Source organism: Acomys minous (assembly GCF_964271855.1).
Source record: "Acomys minous genome assembly, chromosome: 5".
Taxonomy (NCBI): Eukaryota; Metazoa; Chordata; class Mammalia; order Rodentia; family Muridae; genus Acomys; species Acomys minous.
The window spans coordinates 129393008-129417077 of NC_140494.1; the positions used below are offsets into that span (position 1 = coordinate 129393008).

General features: G+C 49.9%; 1 protein-coding gene across 1 annotated transcript in view; it reads left to right on the forward strand.

Moving 5' to 3' along the window:
* Positions 1–6214: 6214 nt before the first annotated feature.
* The window catches only part of MYO1E (myosin IE), a 212945-nt gene continuing 195089 nt past the window's right edge, over positions 6215–24070 (forward strand). Inside the window, exon 1 of the mRNA XM_084782718.1 lies at positions 6215–6615. Coding sequence (XP_084638844.1) covers positions 6613–6615 — 3 coding nt within the window. The 5' untranslated portion in view covers positions 6215–6612. The remainder of the gene's footprint in view (positions 6616–24070) is intronic.

Genomic DNA, 24070 nt, shown 5'->3' on the forward strand with positions numbered 1-24070 from the left:
CTCTGCCTCCCTAGTGCTGGGATTACAGGAGTACACCACCACCCTCGGCTCCTGTGGGGCTGGGGACTGGATTAGTGGGTGCTACCTCCACGGAGCCCCAGCCCTGGAATCCTTGTGTTCCATAAAAAGCAGTAATTTTTCCCAAGGATGCTATTTTTGGAGAGGTCAAAGAGTTTTCCTAAGCTTGCTTCTGATCACACTGGGCCTGCCTTCTGGAAACTTCCTTCCATGGACAGTTCTGCTGAAGAAGCACCGGCCACAAGAGAAGAGCTGGGCTGCTGCTGGGTCAGGTGGATCTAGGATTTGATGCAGCATTTGCTTGGACAAGTTACCTCAAGCTTTCTCAGTTTAGTTTTCATTTTAAGACTGCCTCTCTATGTAACCCTGGCCTGGACTCACTGTGTAGACCAGGCTGGCCTTGAACTCACAGAGATCCATCTGCCACTGTCGACACAGCGCCACGATTAAAGGCCAAGTCAGTTCAGCCCTCTTAATTGTTTTGTCTTTTTTTTTTCTTTTCTTTCCTTCTAACGGAGCTAAGAGGGCTGTGGGGAAGGTAAGTATGACCCTGCAGATTCTTAGCAAGTGTAACCACAGACACCTGCGAAGGCAGAACAGGGCAGAGGAACTAAACAGGACAGTTCACACGGGGTGGGGGGGGGGGGGGACAAGCCTGTTTCCTGAGTGCCCATTGCAGGCTTTCCCCTAATGACTTTTTAAAAAAAAAACTTTGTTGTGAATTCCTGTGGAGTGTTCTTTTAAGCTATTGCCATGGAAACTAATTTTCTTGCCTAATCTTATTTTCTGGCTTGCTATTTTATCCCCCTAAAAAATGTATTAGTGAGGATTGTTTTTAAAATCAGCATTTATTCATATAATATATTTTCATAGAATTTTAGTTTTGTATCTAGCTTTCTTCCTTTTTCCATCTTTGCAGTCAGGCCCAGCTACAGTGCAGTTAATTATGCTAAAGTGTGCATGGGGCTCTCACCTGAACAGCGCCATTATGTGGGGGGGGGTGGGTAGAAGGGGGCTGGTTGGCTCACCTGAACAGTGCCACCAAGTGTCTGGGGAGCAGGGGAGCACTAGCGTGTGTCTGGGGAGGGGCGCGTTCCCCTGAATGGTGCCGTCTTGTGTCTAAGCTAGGGTAAGCTTTACAGTTAGCGAAGAGGCCTCTTTGTAGCAAGTCTGTAGGTGGGCCCTTTCTTCGTTAATGACTGATTCAGGAGGGCTCCGCCCACCGTGGGTGGTGCCTTCGCTCGGCATGTGGTCCTGGGTTTTCTGAAAAAGCCACCGGGAACAAGCCAGAAGGCAGCGCTGCTCCTAGGGCCTTGTGTGGGACCCCTGCCTAGGCTGAGTTCCTGCCTGACTCCTCTTCATGGCAGACTTCATCTGTAAGCGGAAATAACCCTTTTCCTCCCCCAAGTTGCTTCGTCCATAGTGTTTTATCACAGCAACAGAAAACAAACTAGAGCAAAAGGTAAGGATTTTTACAATCTTTAAGACACTTTTTAATGTGTCTGTATTATCTTCCATTTGTGTGTAGTGCTCACAGAGGCCAGAAGAGGGCACTGTGCGCTCTGAAAACAGAGTAATGGGCAGCTGTTATCGGCCGGATGACTGGTGCTGGCAAATGATCTTTGGTCATCTGGAAAAGCAGGAAGCATTCTTAATTGCTGAGCCATCTCTCCAGCTCCACAGATAAGAATTTTTAAAACATAATGTGTGGCCAGACAGACATGATAGCTCAGTGGATAAAGGCTTTTGTTGCCCAACTGGGCAACCTGAGTTCCTGTCACTGGGACCTACATGGTAATAGGAGAGACCAGGTTCCCTTACTCTGTCCTTTCACACGTACACGGGCACACACACACACACACACACACACACACACACACACACACACACACACACGCATGTGCACGCACACATGCACACATGCATGGATTTAAAAAGAAATGTATTATATTACAACAAAAAATAATTAGTAAAAAAAATAAATACAATTTGGTGAAAAAATCTAGAGTATCTATATAATCTCTCATTCAAACTAAACTAAGAGGAAGAAAGGCACAACTGATGAACTTTTAAAACTGTAGTTTTATCACTTGGGAGGCTGAGGCAGGTCTGTTGCCTGAAATCAAGAGGTGAAGGCCGGCCCTGGGGATATAGTGAGACCCTTGTCCCTAACACACACACACACACACACACACACACACACACACACACACCTAAAAGTAAGTGAGAAAAAAAGCACGGACCAGGGTTCCCCCGAGTAAGTCAGAACTTGTGACCACACTAGCCTAAACTGACACTGCACCGCCCCCCGGGTGTAGAGCTCCCAAGGAGATCACATGACCAGATATGGTCAATTATACACTCAGACAGAGATGAAGGCCCAGACAGCCGTGAAGGAGACGGAGAGGAGACTTGGTAATGGCGGGCTACCAGAGCACTCCTGGGAATTTTCACACGCTCATTCGCAGAACCCAGGGCTCAACTGCCATTCAGCGGCTGGGCTGCCTGATTTCACCCAGAATCCCGCAGCTGAATCTCTGACCTGGAACACCAGGAAGGACGGGAGGGACACGGGAATCACCTCGGTGGACCATTTCCACATGTGTCTGATTTCTCACTCAAGCCAGAATGTTTTATAAATGAGGGAATTGAAGGTCTGAAAAGTTAAGACTTTATAGTCAATTTCATATGCCAGTAAATCTAGTTACCTGGCTTACTGCTCAAACATAAAGCAGTCGTATACAGTATAGGCTGGAGGGATAGCTCGGCTGGGAGAGCACTTGCCAGCACGGACAGCGCCCTGGGTTTGATCCCCGCCTCCCAGTGGTGGTGCACGTCCGCAGCCCAGCTCTCGGAAGGTAGGAAGATCAGAAGTTCACGTTCATCCTGGGTTCTCTAGGCAAGGTTGGGGCCAGCCTGGGCTTCGTGAGACCTTGTCTCAAGAAAACAAACCAAAACCAAATGTAGGCAGGGATTATAAGAGCGTGAAAAATGAGCTGGTGGGAAGCACATTCTCGCCAGGTCCTGACTGCGTAGGTTGAGAGTGCCTCTTGAAACTAGAAAGAGAGGGGCTGGAGAGACAGCTCAGAGGTTAAGAGCACTGTCTGTTCTTCCAAAGGTCCTGAGTTCAATTCCCAGCAACCACACGGTGTCTCACAACCATTTGCAATGAGATCTGGTGCCCTCTTCTGGAGTATAGGCACACATGCGGGCAGAACACTGTATAAATAAATAATAAATAAATCTTTAGAAACTTAAAAAAAAAATTGGTGTAAATAAAGTGTTCCTCGTCTTCCCCCCCCCCCCACATAGCCCAGGATGGCTTCAAATTCACTCTGTAGATGAAGATAACTTTAAGCTCCTCATCCTTCTGCCTCCACAGCCCAAATGCTAGGATGACAGACGTGGACCACAGCACACAGTGCTAGGCCTTTAGATGTGGATCTATGAATCTGAGGCCAGCCTGGTCTGTGAGCAAGTTCCAGGGCAGCCAGAGCTGCACAGAGAAGCCCTGTCTCAAACAAACAAACAAACAAACAAAACAACAACAACAAAAACACCCTCAAATAATAATAAAATTGGCAATTAGTCTCAAGGCAATTTTCAATATATCCCAGATTAATAGACTACTGATGAGTTATGCCCCAGGATGGATATAGGAAAAGTTTTGGGTTTGAGATCAGCCTGAGTTTTATATATATAGAGATCTTGTTGAGAGAGAGAGAGAGAGAGAGAGAGAGAGAGAGAGAGAGAGAGAGAGAGAGACAGACAGACAGACAGACAGACAGACAGACAGACAGACAGACAGAGATTGATTCAGTGTCTCACTGTACTGAGCTCCTAAGGAGGCTGCCCATGGAGAAGGTGACGTCTTAGTCACATGTCATTACTTTTGACCTAAAATCTAGTGTTTCTTGTGCTGTTTGTAGCTCAGCTCTCCCCTTTGCCACTCCCTGTTCCTTTGTTCTTCAAAGGCGCTTGTAGGACCTGGAAGGTGGCACACCTCTGTGACATAAGGAGCCATTCTGGGCACACGGAGGTCACGCCTGGTGTGTTAAAGGCCCTGGTAGGTTCCTAGCTGTTCCCTGGCTGTTTCATCCTTATGCAAATCTACCACCACTTCTCCTCATCCTTTTCTTTTTTCACTTCTATTATATTTTGTTTGTTTTTGTCTTAATAGGGATTCACTCTTACCCAGGCTGACCTGGACTTCCTGAGCTGAGGCAATCCTCCTGCCTCAGCTTCCAGAACACCAGGGTGTACGGGTGCGCGCCGCCATGCCCTGGGAGGGGGTGTGAACATGTAGGTAGAAGCCAGAGCCATTCACTTTCTTCTTCCCATTTTTAAGATTTACATGATTTTGTATGTAGGATTGTTTTGCCTGCATGTATATATGTGTATCCCGTGCATGCGGTGGCCCCCAAAAGGCAGATGAGGTTGGCATATGTCCTGAGACTAGAGTCACAAATGGTTTTGAGCTGCCATGTAAAGGCTGAGAATCAACTCTGGGTCCTCTAGAAGAACAGCCAGTGAACCTAAGCACTGAGCCATCCCTGGAGGCTTCCACTTTGTTTGTTTGCTTGCTTGCTTAAGATAAGGTTTCTCATTGGCTGGAGACTCATGGACTGGCCTTGGCTGGCTGGCCAGTGAACCCCAAGCTTGTCTGCCTGTCTCTGCCTTCCCAGCATCCCACCACACTCAACTTTTTGCTTTTTCCACATTGGTTTTAGAGATCTTAACTCTGGTCCTCATACTGGCAAAGCAGGTAGGTCCTACGGCTCCAGGCAAGCCATCCCAGCTATCCCTGGCTGTCATTTATGCCAGACCGTAAAGCCAGTAAGGCCTGGCGCCGTTGTGCCTCCTGTGTCTGCCCTCTCTCCTGTGGAAGGAACTCAGGCCTTTGTTGCCCTAACAGTGGGAAATGGTTACAAACATGCAAACATGGCTTCCTTTCAAATTGGTGTGACATGGTTCAGTGTGTAAAGACTACACACCTGAGTTCAATCTCTGGGACCAACAGTGGGGAAAAGAGAGAGAACCAAGTCCCACAAGCTGTCCTCTGAACGCCACACATGTTCAGAGGCATGTGTGCACCCTTTATTTTACTTTTTTTTTTTTTTAAAGAAAATTGCTGTAATTCATGCTCTAAGATTCTTGCTTTAAAATGTACAGTTGGGTAGTTTTGGATATAGTCAAAGTGCTACTTTCATCATCAGTAGCCCCTTGGACACCCCCAAACAAAACTCCTTTGTTCTATTAGTCACCCCATACTCCACCCTTCAAGCCAAGATCTGCTTCCCTCCCTCTGTCTACCACTGTCATAGGCATGGAGTTGTGCTTTGTGAACTTTGGCCCTGACCTTAATGAGTTTCCTAGGTCCTTCTCTCCTGCAGGGCGAATCAGCATTCCCACCGTCCTCTGCAGGCAGGCATCACCTTAAAACAAACAGCAAACAGCAAAACCCTTCCTAGCCAAGATGCTTCTTCTTTTTTTTCTTTCTTTCTTTCTCTTTTACTAGCGTGCCCTGGAACTTTTCTTCCTGGCCTCTTCTTCCTCAGACACTGGGAGCTTAGGCTGGTGGCGGCCCCTTGAGTTTACTTCCTCAGCCTTCCCCTCCACAAGGCGTCAGACTCCCTAACGCGATTTGGGAATCTGTGTTCCCTCCTCTCCTAGGCTACCTGGTTTCCTGAAACCGGACACCGCAGAGGACAGAACTCTCTCTCTAGTCTTGTTTCCCAAGGAAATTAATTCAGGTATAAAGGACGGGGCGGAGGAAATATTTTCCACTTTCCTCACAATCCAGAAAGAAAAAGAAAAGAAAAAGGATTTCCTTTGGGTCGCGGCCAGGACTCGGTGATGTTTTAATGCAGATTAAATATTTCTTTAAAAAAGGGGGAGGGAGGGGGACTTCTAGGAAAACCATGCGATTTGTGCCTGGGAGCTAAATCGGTGATGTTAAGTTTCTCCTTAAAGAGAAGAGACACAGGAGAGCAGTTGCCTAGTCTCCCAGCGTGTTTTCATGCCCTCGGTTTGGGGGTGTCTCCCTGGGGACCGCTGGGACAGCAGCGCGCTCTGCAGGCTAACGAGGCCACAGGACTACAGGATCCAGAGGCCTCTGGAAACTCTTGTAGTCCCACGCTTGTTGGCTACCTCGCCTTCCCTGAGGAGTGACGCTGCGAAAACAAACTCTGATTGGTCAGGCCTGTGCTGAATTCTCCATTTATGGACAGATTGCCCGGCCCGAGCCCAGCCTGAGCCAGAGAAGAGTTCGGATTAAGTATTAAGTGAAAGAGGGTCCAGGCAGGGCGGCTGGACAAGCAGTCCCGCAGAGCGCATCGGGGCACAGCGATTAGACATTTGAGGATCGGCAGGTCCGGGTGTGCACCAGGTCTTGCCTTCTCCTAGCGTCTCAGATCCCGCCTGGATGGAGTCCCCTCTGCGTTTCCATTGGCTCCTGTGAGTGCTTGGGTGTCGGGGAGCTTGTTTTTTCGGCGAAGAGGGATCAACTTTTGAAGTTTGCCCAGAAGACCGCGTTCCAGCCTCAGAGCCCAGGCAGCCGGACCCGGTGGAGGCGCGACCGCGGCGGGAGTCACCATGGTGAGTTGGCTGCGCCGCGTCCCTGGGACGCCTGACCCGCCCCGGAGCGGGCACCTACCTTGGGCACGCTGCCCAGGCCAGGGGGTGGAGAAGGTGGACGCGCGAGTGTGCACTTCTGGAGCGCTGGTTTCCTGCTGTTTGCTGTAAACCGGGTTTTGGCCGGGAAGAGGGACCGAGGGGGAGGCGGGAGGGACGCAAGGAAAACTCTCTGAAGTGGCTTTCTGCGCCGGGAAAGTTTTGGTGGCAATGTTGCCGTGGCTGCCAGCTGTCGGAAGCCAGAGCGTGGGCACGTCTGTTTTTGTTTTTTGTTTTTTCTTGTCCCGCACAGCCGTGGGACCGGGGACCCTTTTCTCCTTCCGGGAAGGTGTGGGACACGCCTGTGTCCCTCAGGTCCTTTGCCCTGGGCGGGCACTGGCGTGAGCTCCCTGCCAGCCTGATCCAGCAGCTGTCCCCCTGGCAATGGGGAGGACCCTGGCAGCCCCGCCTGTACTGATGATGGCCCGAGCGCTGCACAAAGACAGGCGGGGGCGCCAGGTACCGTGGAGCACCTGGAGGGACTCCGGGCTGCAGGGACCTTGTGACAATGGCGCGCGCAGCGGCAGCTACACTGGCCCGGAGCCCATACCCATAGGGTCCCTGTGTGGGGCAAACGCCTCCTGCCGAGGGCCCCACCCGGTCCCAAGCTCGAGAGGACAGCGACCCTGCTGCACACCCCACAAGTCTCCGCTTGGCGCTTGGAGTGTATGGCATGGGCTGCCTCTCTATTTCTCTCTTTAACTCATCTGAAACTTTGTCACACTACCCAGAGGAGTCCCCAGCCCAGACATCCTCCTCTCTGATCCCAACAACCTTAGCCACATCCCCTGGGCTTTGCTGCGGTGTAGCCTTCCTTCCGCAGGACAAAAGCAAAGACTGAATTTTGGGGAGATTGCCAGTCCACCCGGACCAAAAGGAAAAAAAAAAAGGAAACTTTTGTTTGTTTGTTTTAACTTAAAAAGTTTTAGGCGGCTTCAAAGTTTACACACTTACTTCTCCATGGAGGAACTTGTCCTCCTAGCTTTGTCGTTGTTTACTGACGGTGAGGGTTTAGCCTACTAAAAAAGATGCCTAGCATAGCGCGGGCTTGAGAAATCTGCATCCCAGATCCCCAGCGCCAAGCATCCGCCGCGGCGCAGGCAGGGGACAGCCCCCTTCAGCCCACAAGCAGCCCTTGCCCCGGTTCTATCTCATTAAAAAAAAATAAGTTAAAAACAGACGAAAGGCAGCCTGGCCCCAAGCTTCGACTTTTCTCATAGTTCAAAATTATGTCACCTTCGCCCCCGGAGAGAATCCTTCATTTGTAAATAAGCTTTCTCTGCTAGTTTTGAGGTTTCAGAAATCAGTGCACTCTCGTATTGTGCCCTGTGCTGTGCTTGGGTGGAGTTTCTTGGGCCGCTGACCACTTGAACAGTGTGATTGCCCTAGTGTCTAAGAATTGCTATAATTACTTTCCATGGTTCAATATTTCCTTTTTTAAAAAAAATCAATGTGTTTATGTCAAGGACTTAAAGAATTTGACTGAATTGAACTGCTTAAGTGGTACCTTGAGAAAATGAACTTTTCCTTTGCTAAACTCACTTGTGGGGAGGGGCGATGGGTAGACTCAAAATTAATCTATGATGCCTTTTCCAGAGACGTGGGAAAACACACTCAATCTGGCTTCTTGCAGTTGGGTAGCTAGTTGATCCATCGGATGTGGAGGAGGTGTGTCTTAGAGCCCTTTCAAGGCTGATTTACCCGAGTAGACAGGGTGTAGTCACCTGCTCCTGGCTTCCCTGCCAACCGCACAGATGGGCATGTTGTGGGCCACTGGAGGCTATCTGTGCAGCAGATACAGTTGCCTGGAAAAGCTGAAACAGCTGGCCGCCCTGGAATATTTGTGCCATGGACGGGACTCTGATATCTAGGATCATTTGGGCAAAATTAAAGGAATTGGCTCTTCTGTGACTTGAAAAGTTTGAATGGGCTTGCCAGCTGTGTGAAGTCGCCTTAGGACAGGTCCCCACATCTCAGATAGTAGGAGCCCCACGAGGACGCTCAGTGTTTGTGTAAGAGTCTTAGGCTGAATGGAACTTCTGTGTTCGCCTCTGTCTGGGCCTGCCCAGTTGAATCCCTCAGCTGTTCAGGACAGGAAGGGATGGGCCATTACCCTCGGTGGGTGTGGCCAAGAATTGACACAGAGCACAGGCCCTTGGCCAGGCCGCAGGAAGAACACCTGTACCGTGGACTCTTCCGCATGCCTGCTGTCGTGATGGTCACTACTGACCGGCAAGCCAATGGGGCTGAGAATCATCATGACAGAGTGAAACCTTTGCTCATATCCGAGAGTTTCTCCCTTAGGGTGGTAGAGGCAGGAAGACCCATTCTTTACATAGCGACGTCGGCCCATGGGCTGCGGGTCCCAGGCTGACTTAAAAAGGAAAGCGGGAGCTGAGGTCCAGCAGTTGCCTCTCCTGCTTCCTGCCTGCTGGCCGCCTCTCGCCATCCCTCTTCCTCTTTGGTTGGACTTTATCCCCTCCAACAACTGTCAACTCGGACAAGCCCCTCTGTGTGTTACTTTTTGTCAGGATTGCCACAAAAAGAAAAGTAACTAATTGTGTGCATGGGGGCGGGGGCGTGAGGAGGGAAGAGACTTTCTAGAAAGATCTGGGATCTTGTTAGACTCTCCATTTATACCTAAGGCCCCATGACGTACGCAGTTGTGACTCATGATGTAAACTGTCACTCCGGACTCAGGAACACTGTGTATAGCTTACTTCTCCCTCATGTTCCTTCACTGTGAGACTCTGGTTCATCTGGGAAAACTCAGAATATTATTTTACCAGGCCGCAGTTATCATCACCCTTTTCATTAGCCTCAGAGGTGAATAACAAAAAATGTCTGTATGTCATCCTAAATGAACAAATGCTGTTTAGAAGACTGTAGCAATGCCCCTGTTGGTGCTAGTAAACAGCAGTGTACGGCTGAGACTTCCTTCATGGGCTCTGGCTCCCTAATCCTTGACAGGTGGTTCTGTTGGTGGCCATAGTCTGTCCAGCTTAGGTATGTGAGTCTGCTTTCTGTCTGAGGCCCCGGAGGATGTGATTCCTAGAGCCTCTGTGAATAAAACACGCAGAGACGAATGAGTAAGCCTTGCTTGGCCATTGTCCTTGGAAGTGTCCAACGTCCATTCCCTGTCTTTGCTGCATATTATTCCTGAGTTGCCAGCAGGCACTGAACACGAACGCAGCATTGATTGATTGATTGATTGATTGATTGATTGACTTGAGACAGGGTTTCTCTGTGTAGCCTTGGCTGCCCTGGAACTCACTTTGTAGATCAGGCTGGCCTTGAACTCGATTCCTCTGCCCCCGCCTCGAGTGCTGAGCTGCCTCTGGCTGCAGGGCTGATTTATAACTTAGGGATCTGGTAGACAGCTGATCAAGGGTGAGCTAGGTTCCTCGGGAGGGAGGCTGCTGTGTCTTTAGTAAGTCTGGGATCCATCTGGAGTGTTTTCTGGGAAGTCAAGCTAGGTCGTGTCCATTGATTGTCAGTTTCTAGAAGTCCCCTGGCCAAAGCTGTGCAATTCGGCTAAACTGGAGAGGAGCGGGTTAGCTTGAAGGCAGAGGGAAGGTTAAAGGGAGCTGGTTCAGGGTGCTATGCCCTTGGGACAGGTGTGGTGGGCCAGCCCAGGGCTTCCTGTCTTGGGTAGAATGGTCAGAAAAGAGAAGGTGAAGGCCGCCCACCCCGATCCCTGCTGACGACTCCACTGGTAGGAACCCCAGCCACTGTGGAGGCCAAATCACAATCTGGCTCTGGAGAGTAACCAAGAAATACGTGTCCCATCCAAACAGGGCCCATGGACATGACCGTGGGCCATAGTCACACTGGCCACGTTACCAGGATACCTTCTTGTAGGCACGTGGGCAGCCTAGACCTTGCTGGCACTGCTCACTTTCAAGTACCCCGATGCCATCGAAAGGACACGCTCGCTCAGCCGTGGGTCCCATGAACCACAAAGCTCCCTCCATAGAACTTGCTAGCCACAGGGTCCGAACAGCAGCTGCACACTCAGTAATGATGCGGTGATGATGCCAGTGTCCATTGCTATAGCCGCGCGTTTTCCCTGGGCCTCCGCCAGACAAGGTGGCTGCCTGGTATTTTGTACTGGCGGGATCCGGCAGCTCCAACAAGGAGAACCCCTGTGTAGGTGCAAATCGGAAGCTGTCAGAATACGGGTGAGGTCGGCTTGTGAGTGGCAAGGCTGCACCTTCAGCTTCTCCTGTTACCCTTCACCCCTCTGTTTCAGTGGGCCGCCCCAGGTTGCACTGCTGCATGACAGCCCTTGCCTCTTGCCCCTTGCCCTTTGCCCCTTGCCCTTTGCCCTTTGCCTCTTGTCCCTTGCCCTTGCCCCTTGCCCTTTGCCCCTTGTCCTTTGCCCCTTGTCCTTTGCCCCTTGCCCCTTGCCTCTTGCCCTTTGCCCCTTGTCCCTTGCCCTTTGCCCCTTGCCCTTTGCCCTCTGCCCCTTGCCCTCTGCCCCTTGCCCTTTGCCCCTTGCCCTTTGCCCCTTGCCCTTTGCCTCTTGCCCTTTGCCCCTTGCCCTTTGCCCCTTGTCCCTTGCCCTTTGCCCTCTGCCCCTTGCCCTTTGCCCTCTGCCCCTTGCCCTTTGCCCCTTGCCCCTTGCCCTTTGCCCCTTGCCCCTTCCCCCTTTCACAGTGCAGGAACTGAAGGTCTTCCCAAGGATCACCTTTAAGGCTAAAGAGCAAGCATCTGTGAGCACTTTCGTGGTCACAGATTCGACCTCCTCCTTCTGGTGTGTTGTTGTGGTTGTGGAGTCATGTGAGACTACACAGAAGACACCCCCGCCCCCCATGGTGCTTCTCATCTGCTGGTGAGAGAGGACTAGCCTCCCACTGCTTGGGGAGAGCACGTGACAGCTTTTTATCCACATCTCTGTTCCGATTTCCGCATACTCAGGACACTGTGCAGCCCAGGCTGGCCTCCAACAGCCCACCTGCCTCAGCTTCCCAAGAGCTGGTGTTACAGGGCTGTGCCCCATTGGCTATAATATGCAGAAATATTTTGAAACTTCTAGACAAGTGTAAGATACTCTGAACCTCACAGTGGGGTATGTAGGTACATATGGTCATGCCTTTCCAATTTTGAATTTGAGTAATTTCCTTTTAATATATATATTTTATATTTATACTTGTACAAAATGTATATTAAGATGTATATTAAAATTTTAATCACATAATGGTAAAAATACAAGTCTCTCCATCTTAGTTAAATATATATATAATATATATAAAATAAAATATATAAATATATATAAAGCAAATTACTGAAATAGCTATATCTAGCTATCTATATCTTAAGTAGGGTGTTTCGCCTACATGTATGTCTGTGTGCCTTGTACGTGAACTTGTACATGTCTGGGCCTGAGGAGGCGAGCAGAGGGCATCTGATCCCTTGGAGCTGGAGTTACAGGTGGCTGAAGCTGACAGTCAAACCTGGGTGCCCTGCAAGAACAACCAAGGCTCTGGCTGCCGAGCCACATCTCCAGCCCCACTGTCTGCATGGATGTGTGTGTATGTGTGTGTGTGTAAATATGCATTAGCAAAGATGCAGCAGCTTGTATTTTTACCATTATGTGATTAAATTTTTCTTTTCTGTTTTGTTTTTTTTCTTCTTTTCTCTTCTTTTTTCTTCTCTTCTCTTCTCTCTCTCTCTCTCTCTCTCTCTCTCTCTCTCTCTCTCTCTTTTGGTTTTTGAGACAGGTTTTCTCTGTGTAGCCCTGGTGGTCCCAGCACTCGCTCTGTAGACCAGGCTGGCCTTAAACTCACAGCGATCCGCCTGCCTCTGCCTCCTGAGTGCTGGGATTAAAGGCGTGCGCCACCACGCCTGGCTTACTGTATTCTCAGTTGATTATTTTGTAGTGCTGAGGATCCACCCAGGCCTGTGTATACGTGACAAGTGCTGTGGCACGGAACCGCATCCCCAGATCCTGATGTTTTTATTTCCCGCTTTGCTTGGACTTGGCATTTACAGAGCAAATAAGAGGTTAAAGGTTGAATGCCAACAGTATTAAACGTAAACATCTCGGCCCTTTAAACTCATTCTGTAATAAGAGCAAGCAAATCATGTTCTGCATTTTTTTTTTTTACTTCAGAATTTATTTTGGCACAGTCAACAGCTTTTTGGTCGTCCTATTAGAATATCTTTAAAAACATATTTTTGACAGTTATATCAAGACAAGCAGAATTCAAGATGCTTTCCTCAAATAACAGCACTGAGTTTGGCAAGCTACAGCTCTCTGCCTGGGTAGTACGCAGACTTGGCCTTCACTTCTGAGCTCCCGCCTTGACAGCAGCAGTGTTGTCATTATTCAGAGCCTTTTCGGTTTTGCTTTTTAACATTCCTCCTTACAGCCAGGCAGTGGTGGTGCATGCCTTTAATCCCAGCACTTGGAAGGCAGAGGCAAGTGAATCCCTGTGAGTTCGAGGCCAGCCTGGTCTACAAAGTGAGTCCAGGACAGCCACGGCTACACAGAGAAACCCTGTCTCGAAAAACAAAAAAACAAAAACAAAAACAAAAAAATTAACATTCCTCCTTACATTTATTTATTTGTGTGTGTGTGTGTGTGTGTGTGTGTGTGTGTGTGTGCGCGCGCGCGCACGTGTGCACATGTGTCTGTAGAGGTTGAAGGGTAGCTTGCAGGAGTCCGTTCTCTCCCCGGGATCAAACTCAGGCTGTCAGTCTTGGCCCCGCTGTGTCCTCACCCGCTGAGCATCTTTTGAGTGGTTGCTTATGAGCTACAGAAGAAAGTCCATTTTTAATAAGAAAACTTCCTTTCTGACCTAAACTGCTTTCTTATTCGCTGGGCTCTGTACTTGGTCCCTTTCAGCTGTTTCTATTCTGCCTCTGAGGGGGGCTGTGGGTATACAGTCTTATGTGTAAAGCAAGCTGTGGCAGTCAAAGGAGACAGGTGGGTCCCTCTCCTAGGGATGAAGTATAATTCTGAAGGCAGTCCATGATCTCTTGGGTGATTAGAATTCTGCTGTGTGTCAAACACTCAGCCGTAGTACTTAACAGTCATGTAGTGCACTGTAGAGAGAAGAGCATAGGGTCCTTCTAGAACACCTAAAGAGAGCTTAAGACTTCTGTCTTTCGCTGGGTGTGGTGGCGCACAGCTTTAATCCCAGCACTCGGGAGGCAGAGGCAGGTGGATTGCTATGAGTTTGAGGCCAGCCTGGTCTACAAAGTGAGTCCAGGACAGCCAAGGCTACACAGAGAACCTAGTCTTAAAAAAAAAAAAAAAAAAAAAAAGATTTCTGTCTTTCACATTTAGAGAGAGAGGCCTAGGGAGACGACTCAGGGGATAAGGTGCTTGCCGTGTAGACATACCCAGGACCTGTGTAAATGCTGGGTGTGGCAGCACTGGGGAGGGGGAAGATGCTAAGGGCTTGCTGACTGGCCAGTCTAGCTAAAGCATGAAGCCTCCAACTTGAGTGAAAGACCAAGTCTCAAAATAATAAGGTGGAGCCGGGCACGTTAGCCATGCACGCCTGTAATCCTAGCACTTGGGGAGGCAGAGGCAAGCGGACCTCTGTGAGGCCAGCCTGGTCTACAAAGTGAGTCCAAGACAGCCAGGGCTACACAGAGAAACCCTGTCTAGAGAAAAGAAAATAAGGTGAAGAAGTGACTAAGGAAGATATCCCTAAATGTGTGCCCATGTCACACACACACACACACGCACGCACGCACGCACGCACGCACACACACACACACACACACACACACACACGCACGGGCCGTCATAGAACGTGGTCTAAGGCAGAGGACGCAGCTGCCAGCAGAAGGCTTGCCTGCCTGGCGTGCACGGAGCCCTGCATTAGACTGTCAGCTCTGTGTGTACCCCGTGTGGTGGTTCACACCTGTAATCCCAGAGCTTTTGGCGGTGGACAGCGGCGGGGATAGACAGAGCTCTGAGAAGCGCTAGGAGTCGCTCCTAGGCTCCTCTTGGCCTACACAGGGAGTTTGAGGCCGATCTGGAGGACAGGAAAGCCTGTTTCAGTTTAATGACTTCTGAAGGCTCGTAGCTAGTTTTTGGCTGAGCTGGTGGCAGGGTACAAATTTTCTGATCTCAGCCTAAGAAGAGGTTAGGATTAGAATCTTATTTTCTCAACAGTCTAGACGTGACCAAGATAGTTTGGTTTCTGAGCGCTTTCCTCGCTTGAAGATGAAAGCTTATTATTTTTGATTCATGGCCGCTTAAACTGGAAAAGATCATAAGAAGTAAAGTCTGCAGCTAAAGTCGCTCATAATACCGTCGCCCTGCGACACAGTAATTATTTTATGTCTTTAGGATTTCCTTCCAGTCTATTCCAACACACACAGTTCTTATGTCATTTTAATTAAGAGACAAATATATCATCCCTTGTGCTCTGTGCCGGGTGGTTTTTTTCCCCCATTTATTTTATAAATCCTTCATCGTGGTAGACATATTCATGGTCTTTGCTGGTGGAATAATGCCTCCACGTAGCCCGACAGCCAAACCTAAGTCATAAGCGTAGAAAAATCTCCCCCAGGAGTGTGTGCGAGAGAGTGTCCGCCCGGTGCTCACTGCTATGGCAGTGGGATGCTCACTTTCTGCACCTCTGGAGGAGACAGGGAACACCCCGCCCCCTTTTTGGTGTACAGTTGGAACAGGCTTCCTTACTCTCATATGCCCACATTCTAAACTCCAAATGTGTGGATGGTGGTGGCAAAGCTCACCCTGTGCCCCCCCATTCTGCCGTCATCTAAAGGAGGGTGCAAGACAAGACCTTCTTTTTTTCTGCAAGCCTCGGCTGAGAGGTTCCTTCCACGGAGTGTTAGGGGTGATGTAAGGCTTGGGACGAGAACGGAGAGAAACCGAGTCCCTCGGTTGAAACTCTCCCTGCTCCTGCAGGCCCCTACAAGCAATGGAGGTTGATAGTGACCAGCCTAGCTAAGCATGACTGTCATTGGTGTCAAGGTCCTGTGGCCTTCTCCATAGCTGAAATGGAACTTGTGACCCCTTGACCCTTGGCTTAGGAAGGTCCTGGTTAGGAGCTCAGTTGAGGCTCAGTGGCTTCCACTCCTTCACTGTCTGAACATGCACCTCATTGGTTCAGGGATGCAGGGTCCGACATTCTGTGGCATCCCCGGTGGTCCTGCCTTATTCTGGAATCCCAGGTCTGTCTCCTTTGCCGTGATGGTGACTGGTAGCCGATGGCCGTTGCTAGAGTTCCTCAGAGCCCTTCACCTCCTGTTGGGCCCTGGGGCCTCCTCTATGATAGTGGAGCAGGGGGCCAGGCAGGGCAGGGCGGCAGCAGCATTGCCTCTGAGGCTGGCTTCTCCAGCAGGTTTTGTTTCTAAGCTGTTCCCTCCCTTTTCTTCCTGCTCCTGTTTCTGCTGTGGCTTTAAAGGAGGGCCTCGCAGCCACGGGCGCCACAGCAACTCTCTGAGTCTCTTCATGTTCTTCCGCTGCCAGCCTGGGATCCTTAGTCCAGTTTTCCAGCACGTTCTCTGAACCTTCTACTCCAGGAACTTGCTTGCAAGCATTATGGCTGCCTGGCAATACTAGGCTGGTTCTTCGGGGTCTAGAAGGTGACCGCTGCCAGGGAACTGGTGCACGAGACGGTCTGCTGGCTCTGCACCACATCCGCAGGGATTCCGAGCCTCTTCCCTGATGGGTGGGCTTTCCAACATGTCTTACACCTCTTGCGGAAGGAGACCATCAGTTACACCAGGTACTGTCCCTTTTTTTTTTTTTTTTTTTTTTTTTGATAGTATGGTCTTGGCCAAGCCTTCATGAGTGAGGTCTAAATGACAAGTACTTGTTTGAAAATTTCTTCCTTTTATTATCTTTACCTCTTATTTGTTTCTGCAGCCCCAGAGAGCTGGTCCATCTTGGTATTGATTCAGTTTTTCCTCCCCTCTGGCAGTACTCAGTATTTCCGGTAACGTCCCTTCCTTCAGCTGGGATATGGGACTCGCTTTCTTCATTGGTGAGAACCTATCTCACTTCTTAGGCTCTGTGTCCTGTGTTTTGACTTCCCTCCCGAGTCGCAGCCTTGGAAGTGTAAAATGAAGTTTCTGGAACATGAAGGCGGGGTGGGGGTGGGGGGCATCTAAATGGGAAGAAAGAGAGGCATTCCTCAAGGAACGAGCAGCAGCGTTGTTATAACGGACATGGTTGACAGTCACCGTGGGCCCCGCTCCTTTTCTGTCTCAACAAATATGCTTTAAAGTGTCTTCCTTATGTGCTGGGCTCTGGGAGACCCACAGGGCTCATAAAGCTGCAAACTTCTATGTGTAAAACATGGTTAAACGGCATTAATTTTAGGCAGCACGGACATAGGTATTTCTTTGTTTTTCTAACATCTTTTTCCAATTAAGAAAAAAATGCATATAAACACATACATATAATTCTTTGTATAATTTCAGGACTTGCATGTACAAAGTGTGAAACCCACACAAAATCATTCCTAGGGTTGAAGCAAATGCTATTTTTGAGATGGATGCTTAGGTGAATGGTCAGTTTTGGGGCTTCCACTGGGTTATTTTAATTACTTGGTATAAGGTGACATCGCGAGCAGGTCTCGCCCTGAATGTTGTACAGAGAGTGACGCAGGGCACACGAGCCGTGTTGCTCTGTGCTCTGACTTACCATCTTAGTCACCCTGCCTCGCTCCAGAGCGTGCGCAGATGTCCTTGATGTAACAGCCACTCCAGACACTGTGATTTTAATAAGAAGCCTGTGGCGTTTCTCAGGACTTTGCGTACAAGCTGGCCGGTCCCTGTCTAGGCTGGCTCTTCAGATTTTGGTGGTCAGCTGATGGCTTGGCCGGGGAATGCATGATCCAGGAGGGCCTTACTCACCTGCCTGGTACTTGGCCCACTTTCAGTCTTAGCAATAAAGATATTGCGCATGCCTTTAATCCCAGCACTCAGGAGGCAGAGGCAGGCGCATCACTGTGAGTTTGAGGCCAGCCTGTTCTACAAAGCAAGTCCAGGACAGCCAAGGCTACACAGAGACACCTTGTCTTGAAAAGCAAAAACAAAAACAAAAAACCAAACAAACAAAAAAGATATGATAGCAAACTGGTGTTGGCTTGTTTACGCAGGAGTGGTCACACCTCAGTGTCACCAAAACCAGCTAGAAGCCTAAGTGGCAATACACGAAAAGTTTCCAAGTTCTGTTTGATTCAGTGTTTACTGCTGTCCTCATGGACCACAACAAGTCACATGTCTCTGCCAAGAGTCAGCGAGAGACTGGACGACGGAGGCTGAGATGCAGTCCCCACCTTCTTTCCTTAATTGACTGGATAAATTGGGGGCAGGAATAAACCCAGAACAGATGTGGCGTTGCTCCCGACACAGCCTCTGCTGCCTTTCCAAGGCAGGATGCGTATCACAGAGGCTCTTAGTCTCATTCCAAAAATTGTCCTTTGTTGTTGTTGTTGAAAAGAAAAGGCCAACGCGACAGGATTACAGGATAACAAGAATAAGAAAAAATATTTCTACCTATTAAAGGGAACTCTGTGAAAAATGACAAGCATGTAACTTGAGCCCAGACTTAGGGCCAGACAGGCCAACTGTCCTTTTGGACTAAAAAGATGGAGCTCATTGTCTCCCAAGGTGGGGACAAGACTTGTTGCTGCCTTTCTAGTCAGCACTGCACTGTCCATGTGGAGAAAAATATTCCTCACACAGACAAAAATACATTTTCCCCCCTTGGTTGGAAATGTCTCTGGACTATAAGACGATCCTCAAAATAACCTGTTTCACTTCCATGTCATGTGAGCCACTAACAGTGCCATCTGCAGGCTCTGGGGTATGTAGCATTACTTTATTTTTGTTCACAGGACATAAAAAAAAACCCATTACTCTACAAATCTCTCCATAGCCCCCTCCCTCCTTTCCTCTCTCCCTCCTCTCCCCTCGCAACCACACCATTCTCCCTTTATTTTATCTCTTAACATTTTTTAAAGACAGAGTCTTACTTTGTAGCCCAGGCTGGCCTCCAGCTCACAGTTCCTGCCTCTGTCCCCTGAATGCCAGAATTACTAATATTGTAGGCATGTGCCTCACCACACCCAGTTCTTTTATTTAGAACTGCAGCAGTGGAAAGAAACCTAGCTCAGGGTAACTCCAGATCCATCTTTGCTCTCACCTCCCTCTGGCTTATTTTGAGGCCAAATCACAGCCACCACAGCTTCATCCAGGACACTTATTCTATTGCGGTTTAAACAAGAGCAAGGCTTGGCGCCTGGTGCTCCTTGGGCAGGAAGGAAGAGTGCGTCCCAGACAACGAAAGCTGGTCGCTTCCCTTTGACTCGTAACAGGAGAGCCCCTATTTTATGGAATTGTGCTGACATTTCTGGTCACTAAGGGGACTTCCCAAAGTGTGACCCAGTGTCATTCACAGGGGGTCCAGCTATAATACCTTAGCATTTACTGTCATAACACACGGGACAGGGTCTCTTCCTGAAGCTCTTGTCTTAGCTCTGCCCAGGAACTACATTTAAGGCACTTGTCACCAAGCCGGACAGCTTGAGTTGGAACCCTAGGCTCCCCATGGAGGGAGAGGACCAAGTGTCCACACACCAACCATGGCACACACACACACACACACACACACACACACACACACATACACACACGCACGCACACGCATGCACACCGCATACAATAAAGAAAAGTAATAATTTCAAGATAAGGTTTCTCTGTGTGCCCTGGCTGTCCTGGAACTTGCTGTGTAGATCAGGCTGGCCCTGAACTCAGAAATCTGCCTGCCTTTGCTTCCTGAGTGCTGGGATTAAAGGCTTGCACCATTACTACAAAAGCAATAGTTTGAAAAAAGAAAAAAAAAGACTTTCTGTAAGATCCTGAGAAACATTACGATAGTAAGGCAGGTGACCGCAGGACAGCGGACAGCACCGTTTCCTGACTTGGGTGACCACTGAGAGTCACAGCCTTCACCTTTCAACCACATTCAGAGGTAGTGTTCTCCTGCTATCACAAACAGAAATGCACCGAATGCAAATTAGGGGCATAGCTGGAGAGATGGCTCAGAGGGTAAGGGCACTGGCTGCTCTTCCAGAGGTCCTGAGTTCAATTCCCAGCAAGCACATGATGGCTCTCAACCATCTATAATGAGATCTGGATCCCTCTTCTGGCCTGCAGGTGTACATGAAGGCAGAGCACTGTATAGACAATAAATCAATCAATAAATATTTTTTTAAAAAATCAGGGACATAAAAGTTCGGACTCTCTGTAAACAACAGGGTTCTTATTATTACCCTGGTGGAAGATTCATGACTGTTAACTATAAAATTAACATTACTAATTGAGGACGCCTAAAAGGGAAATTGGTGAGGTACAGTCACTGGACTCTGAGTCAAGCTTCTGTACTGAGAAGCAGTGGAGGCAGGGGTACGGAAAAGCTGGGCTAGCCTCTTCCTGCCAGCCTCTCACCCATCCACGGGTGGCTAGCCCACGGGAGGCTAGCCCACAGAAAAGCTGGGCTAGCCTCTTCCTGTCTCTCACCCATCCCCACCCTGTCACACCAACCACATCCTCCCGGTTGGTGTCCCTTTGTGCCCCTAAAAGCCCCTTGCCCGCCCGTTGCCTTACTTTTGGTGACTCTGACAACAACACTGACCAAAGGAAACTTGGGAAAGAAAGAGTTTATTTTTGTCTCGCAGCTGGCTCACGGTCTATCACCAAGGTTCACCCCAGCAGAGACTCAAAAGCCAACACCCGAAAGAGCTCGCGGAAACAGAGCTCGCAGAGGACCACTGGCTATTAGCCTCCTCCCGTGGCTCCCTCAGCCTGCTTTCTTATTAGCTTAGAACCTAACCACCCGCTGTGGGCTGGGTCCCCACCACATTAATTATCAGTCAAGAAAATACCCCCACAGTCTTGCCTACAGACCAGTCTGAGGGAGGCATTTTCTCAACTGAAGTTCCTTCCCGATATGACCCTGGCTTGAGGGTCAAGTTGACCAAAAATTAAAAAATAAATAAAAGCCTGGCCAGTATACCCGTCCTCCAGGGGTAAGGAGGAGCCTGGGACGACTGGGGATTATACACTGTGCACCTGCTCGGAGTGAGAAAACAAAACACAGGCCGTCAAAACAAGAGGCGCCTCTGCAACTTTCATCCTCCTCTGCCCAGCCTGGCTTAGCGCTTCTCTAAGGGAGCGAAGGACCAGGCATTGTCTGTTTCTCTGAGACAATGAGGCATTGGGTCTGTAGATGCAGCCATCCGCCCTCTGTGGCCACAGCACTTAAGGGTCAGTTGGCAAAGGTGGCTCTGGGTACGGCGGGTGCAAGATGGCTTGAGTTGCTCTCCTCCTTAAGCTGTCCTTTGCCTTGTTGCCTGGGGTGGTGTGGCCTTCGAGCCACTCGCAGGCTTGGATATTGTCTACGGTCACCTTGTCCCTGCCTGGGATCTACTCGCTCTCCCCTTCCCCAGCCAGCAGTCTCGGAACTCCTTTGGAGCCAACCCTGATTCCACCATTGCGAACTTCAGAGCTGCAACTTCCTTCCTTCACAATTCCATTTCACTCTATCTGCAGGTCACACGGCTCTGGGCAGTTTCAGCTTCCTTCTGATAGTTACTTTTCAGGGTGACTCCTTTCTCATTGACTCTTGCACCCAGCCTCTCCTCTCTGGTCCGTTCTGCCTGTGTGACATCTTGTGACATGTTATACTAGTATTTGGTCCTATTTTAAAATGGGATGGGATGGCGATTGGAGAGATGGCTCCGAGGTTAAGAGCACTGGCTGCTCTTCCAGAGGACCAGAGTTCAATCCCCCACCCCCGAACACACATAGCAGCTCACAACTGCCTATAACTCCTGTTCTGACACCTTCCCACAGATACACGTGCAGGCGAAACACCAATGCACATAAACTAAAAATAAGTGGAAAATGGAATGGCAAGGCTGGGAAGTTAGCTCAGTCAGTGGACTGCTTGCCTTAAAACCCTGAGGAGCTAGCTGGGTGTGGTGGTACTCTACATGCCTTTAATGCCCGCACTAGGGAGGCAGAGGCAGGTGGATCACTGTGAGTTCAAGTTCAGCATGGTCTACAAAGTGAGTCCAGGACAGCCAAGGGTATACAGAGAAACCCTGTCTCTGAAAACAAAGACAAAAACAAAACAAAACAAACAAAAAAATAAGGTGGAGAGCAAAAGAGGTGAAAAAGGAAGACACCCCACATCTGACCTCCACATGGGCATGAATACCTGCACACATAACTGCCCACACACTTGCACACACATCTGCATATATACCACAATAGGGATGAGGATGTCACTCGGTAGGGCAGTTGTCTGGCATGTACCAGACCCTGGCTTCTGTCACCAGCACTAAAGAAAAATATATATATATATCAAGGGCTGGTTGTAGTACACGCCTTTAATCCCAGCACTCAGGAGGCAGAGGCAGGCAGGTCGCTGTGAGTTCGAGGCCAGCCTGGTCTACAAAGTGAGCCTAGGACAGCCAAGGCTACACAGAGAAAAACCTGCTTCGAAAAACAACAAACAAACAAACAAAAAAGTGTGTAAGAAATGATTCCCAGTGTGAGTGATAGGAGGGAACTGGGGAGTGGTCCTGGCCACCTGTGGGGCTGTAAAGCTGTCAGATCCCCAGTCCACCGTCTGTAGTGGTCCTGGCCACCTGTGGGGCTGTAAAGCTGTCAGATCCCCAGTCCACCGTCTGTAGTGGTCCTGGCCACCTGTGGGGCTGTAAAGCTGTCAGATCCCCAGTCCACAGTCTGTAGTGGTCCTGGCCACCTGTGGGGGCTGTAAAGCTGTCAGATCCCCAGTCCACAGTCTGTAGTGGTCCTGGCCACCTGTGGGGCTGTAAAGCTGTCAGATCCCCAGTCCACCGTCTGTAGTGGTCCTGGCCACCTGTGGGGATGTAAAGCTGTCAGATCCCCAGTCCACCGTCTGTAGTGGTCCTGGCCACCTGTGGGGATGTAAAGCTGTCAGATCCCCAGTCCACCGTCTGTAGTGGTCCTGGCCACCTGTGGGGCTGTAAAGCTATCAGATCCCCAGTCCACCGTCTGTAGTGGTCCTGGCCACCTGTGGGGCTGTAAAGCTGTCAGATCCCCAGTCCACAGTCTGTAGTGGTCCTGGCCACCTGTGGGGCTGTAAAGCTGTCAGATCCCCAGTCCACAGTCTGTAGTGGTCCTGGCCACCTGTGGGGCTGTAAAGCTGTCAGATCCCCAGTCCACCGTCTGTAGTGGTCCTGGCCACCTGTGGGGCTGTAAAGCTGTCAGATCCCCAGTCCACAGTCTGTAGTGGTCCTGGCCACCTGTGGGGCTGTAAAGCTGTCAGATCCCCAGTCCACAGTCTGTAGTGGTCCTGGCCACCTGTGGGGGATATAAAGCTGTCAGATCCCCAGTCCACAGTCTGTAGTGGTCCTGGCCACCTGTGGGGATGTAAAGCTGTCAGATCCCCAGTCCACAGTCTGTAGTGGTCCTGGCCACCTGTGGGGGCTGTAAAGCTGTCAGATCCCCAGTCCACAGTCTGTAGTGAGGACTTCTGAACCGTAGACAGACAGGGTGGAGACAGGCAAAGGCAGTCGGGGGACCTCCCGTCAGTGGGAGGTTTTCAAACAGCCCTGGATCACCAGATACTTGCTTATTGCTCTTACTCAGGCAGTGTCCCAACGAGGATACTGCCATGCTGGATTTGGTTTTGGTTTTTGTGTTTTCATCACTCAGAAAAGGTTTTGGCTATGGCAGAATGGGGCAACTTGGATGAGCCCTACTGTTCCACCTCCCCCTGCTCCCCCCCCATCCCCCCACCCTGTCCCCCCACCCTGTCCCCCCACTGAAGTACAGAAAACCGACCCATCCAATTCAATTCACCTGCATTAACTGTGCCCTGCAGTGAATGAGTGATGGATGACAAGTCAGTGGGCTAACGTGGACAAGTGGTTGTAAACTGGAAGTGCTTTCAAAGATTAAAAATAGCGTCCCCCCCATAATAAAACCACACTTGGGTTTCCTCCCCAGCCTGCTTTCTTTTAATAGAACAGGTTTTAGCCAGTGAGGCCGCTGAAGGGAGCCAGGAGGGTCAAAAAGGTTTCTGCGGCTGATTCTTGCCTCCTCTCTCCCAGTCCCTCCACAGGGAGAGACTTTAAGCCTTGCCCGAGGCCGTGCGACCAGTCCCGACTTGTCACCCCAAGGGTGGTGCTGCTCTTTGCTGGGAGAAGTGGAAACAAAGTTCTATCAAGGCTCTTTCCAGTCTGTTCTCATCCCTACAGGTCGGCTGCCAGCCTGCGCCCACTCTGCCCTTGAGTCCTGAGCTGGAGGAGTGGTCAGGTTACGCGGGTGGGAAAGGCCCTGGGGACCTTCAGTGTGTGAGGTTTATATACTCTGTACGCCCTGTCTG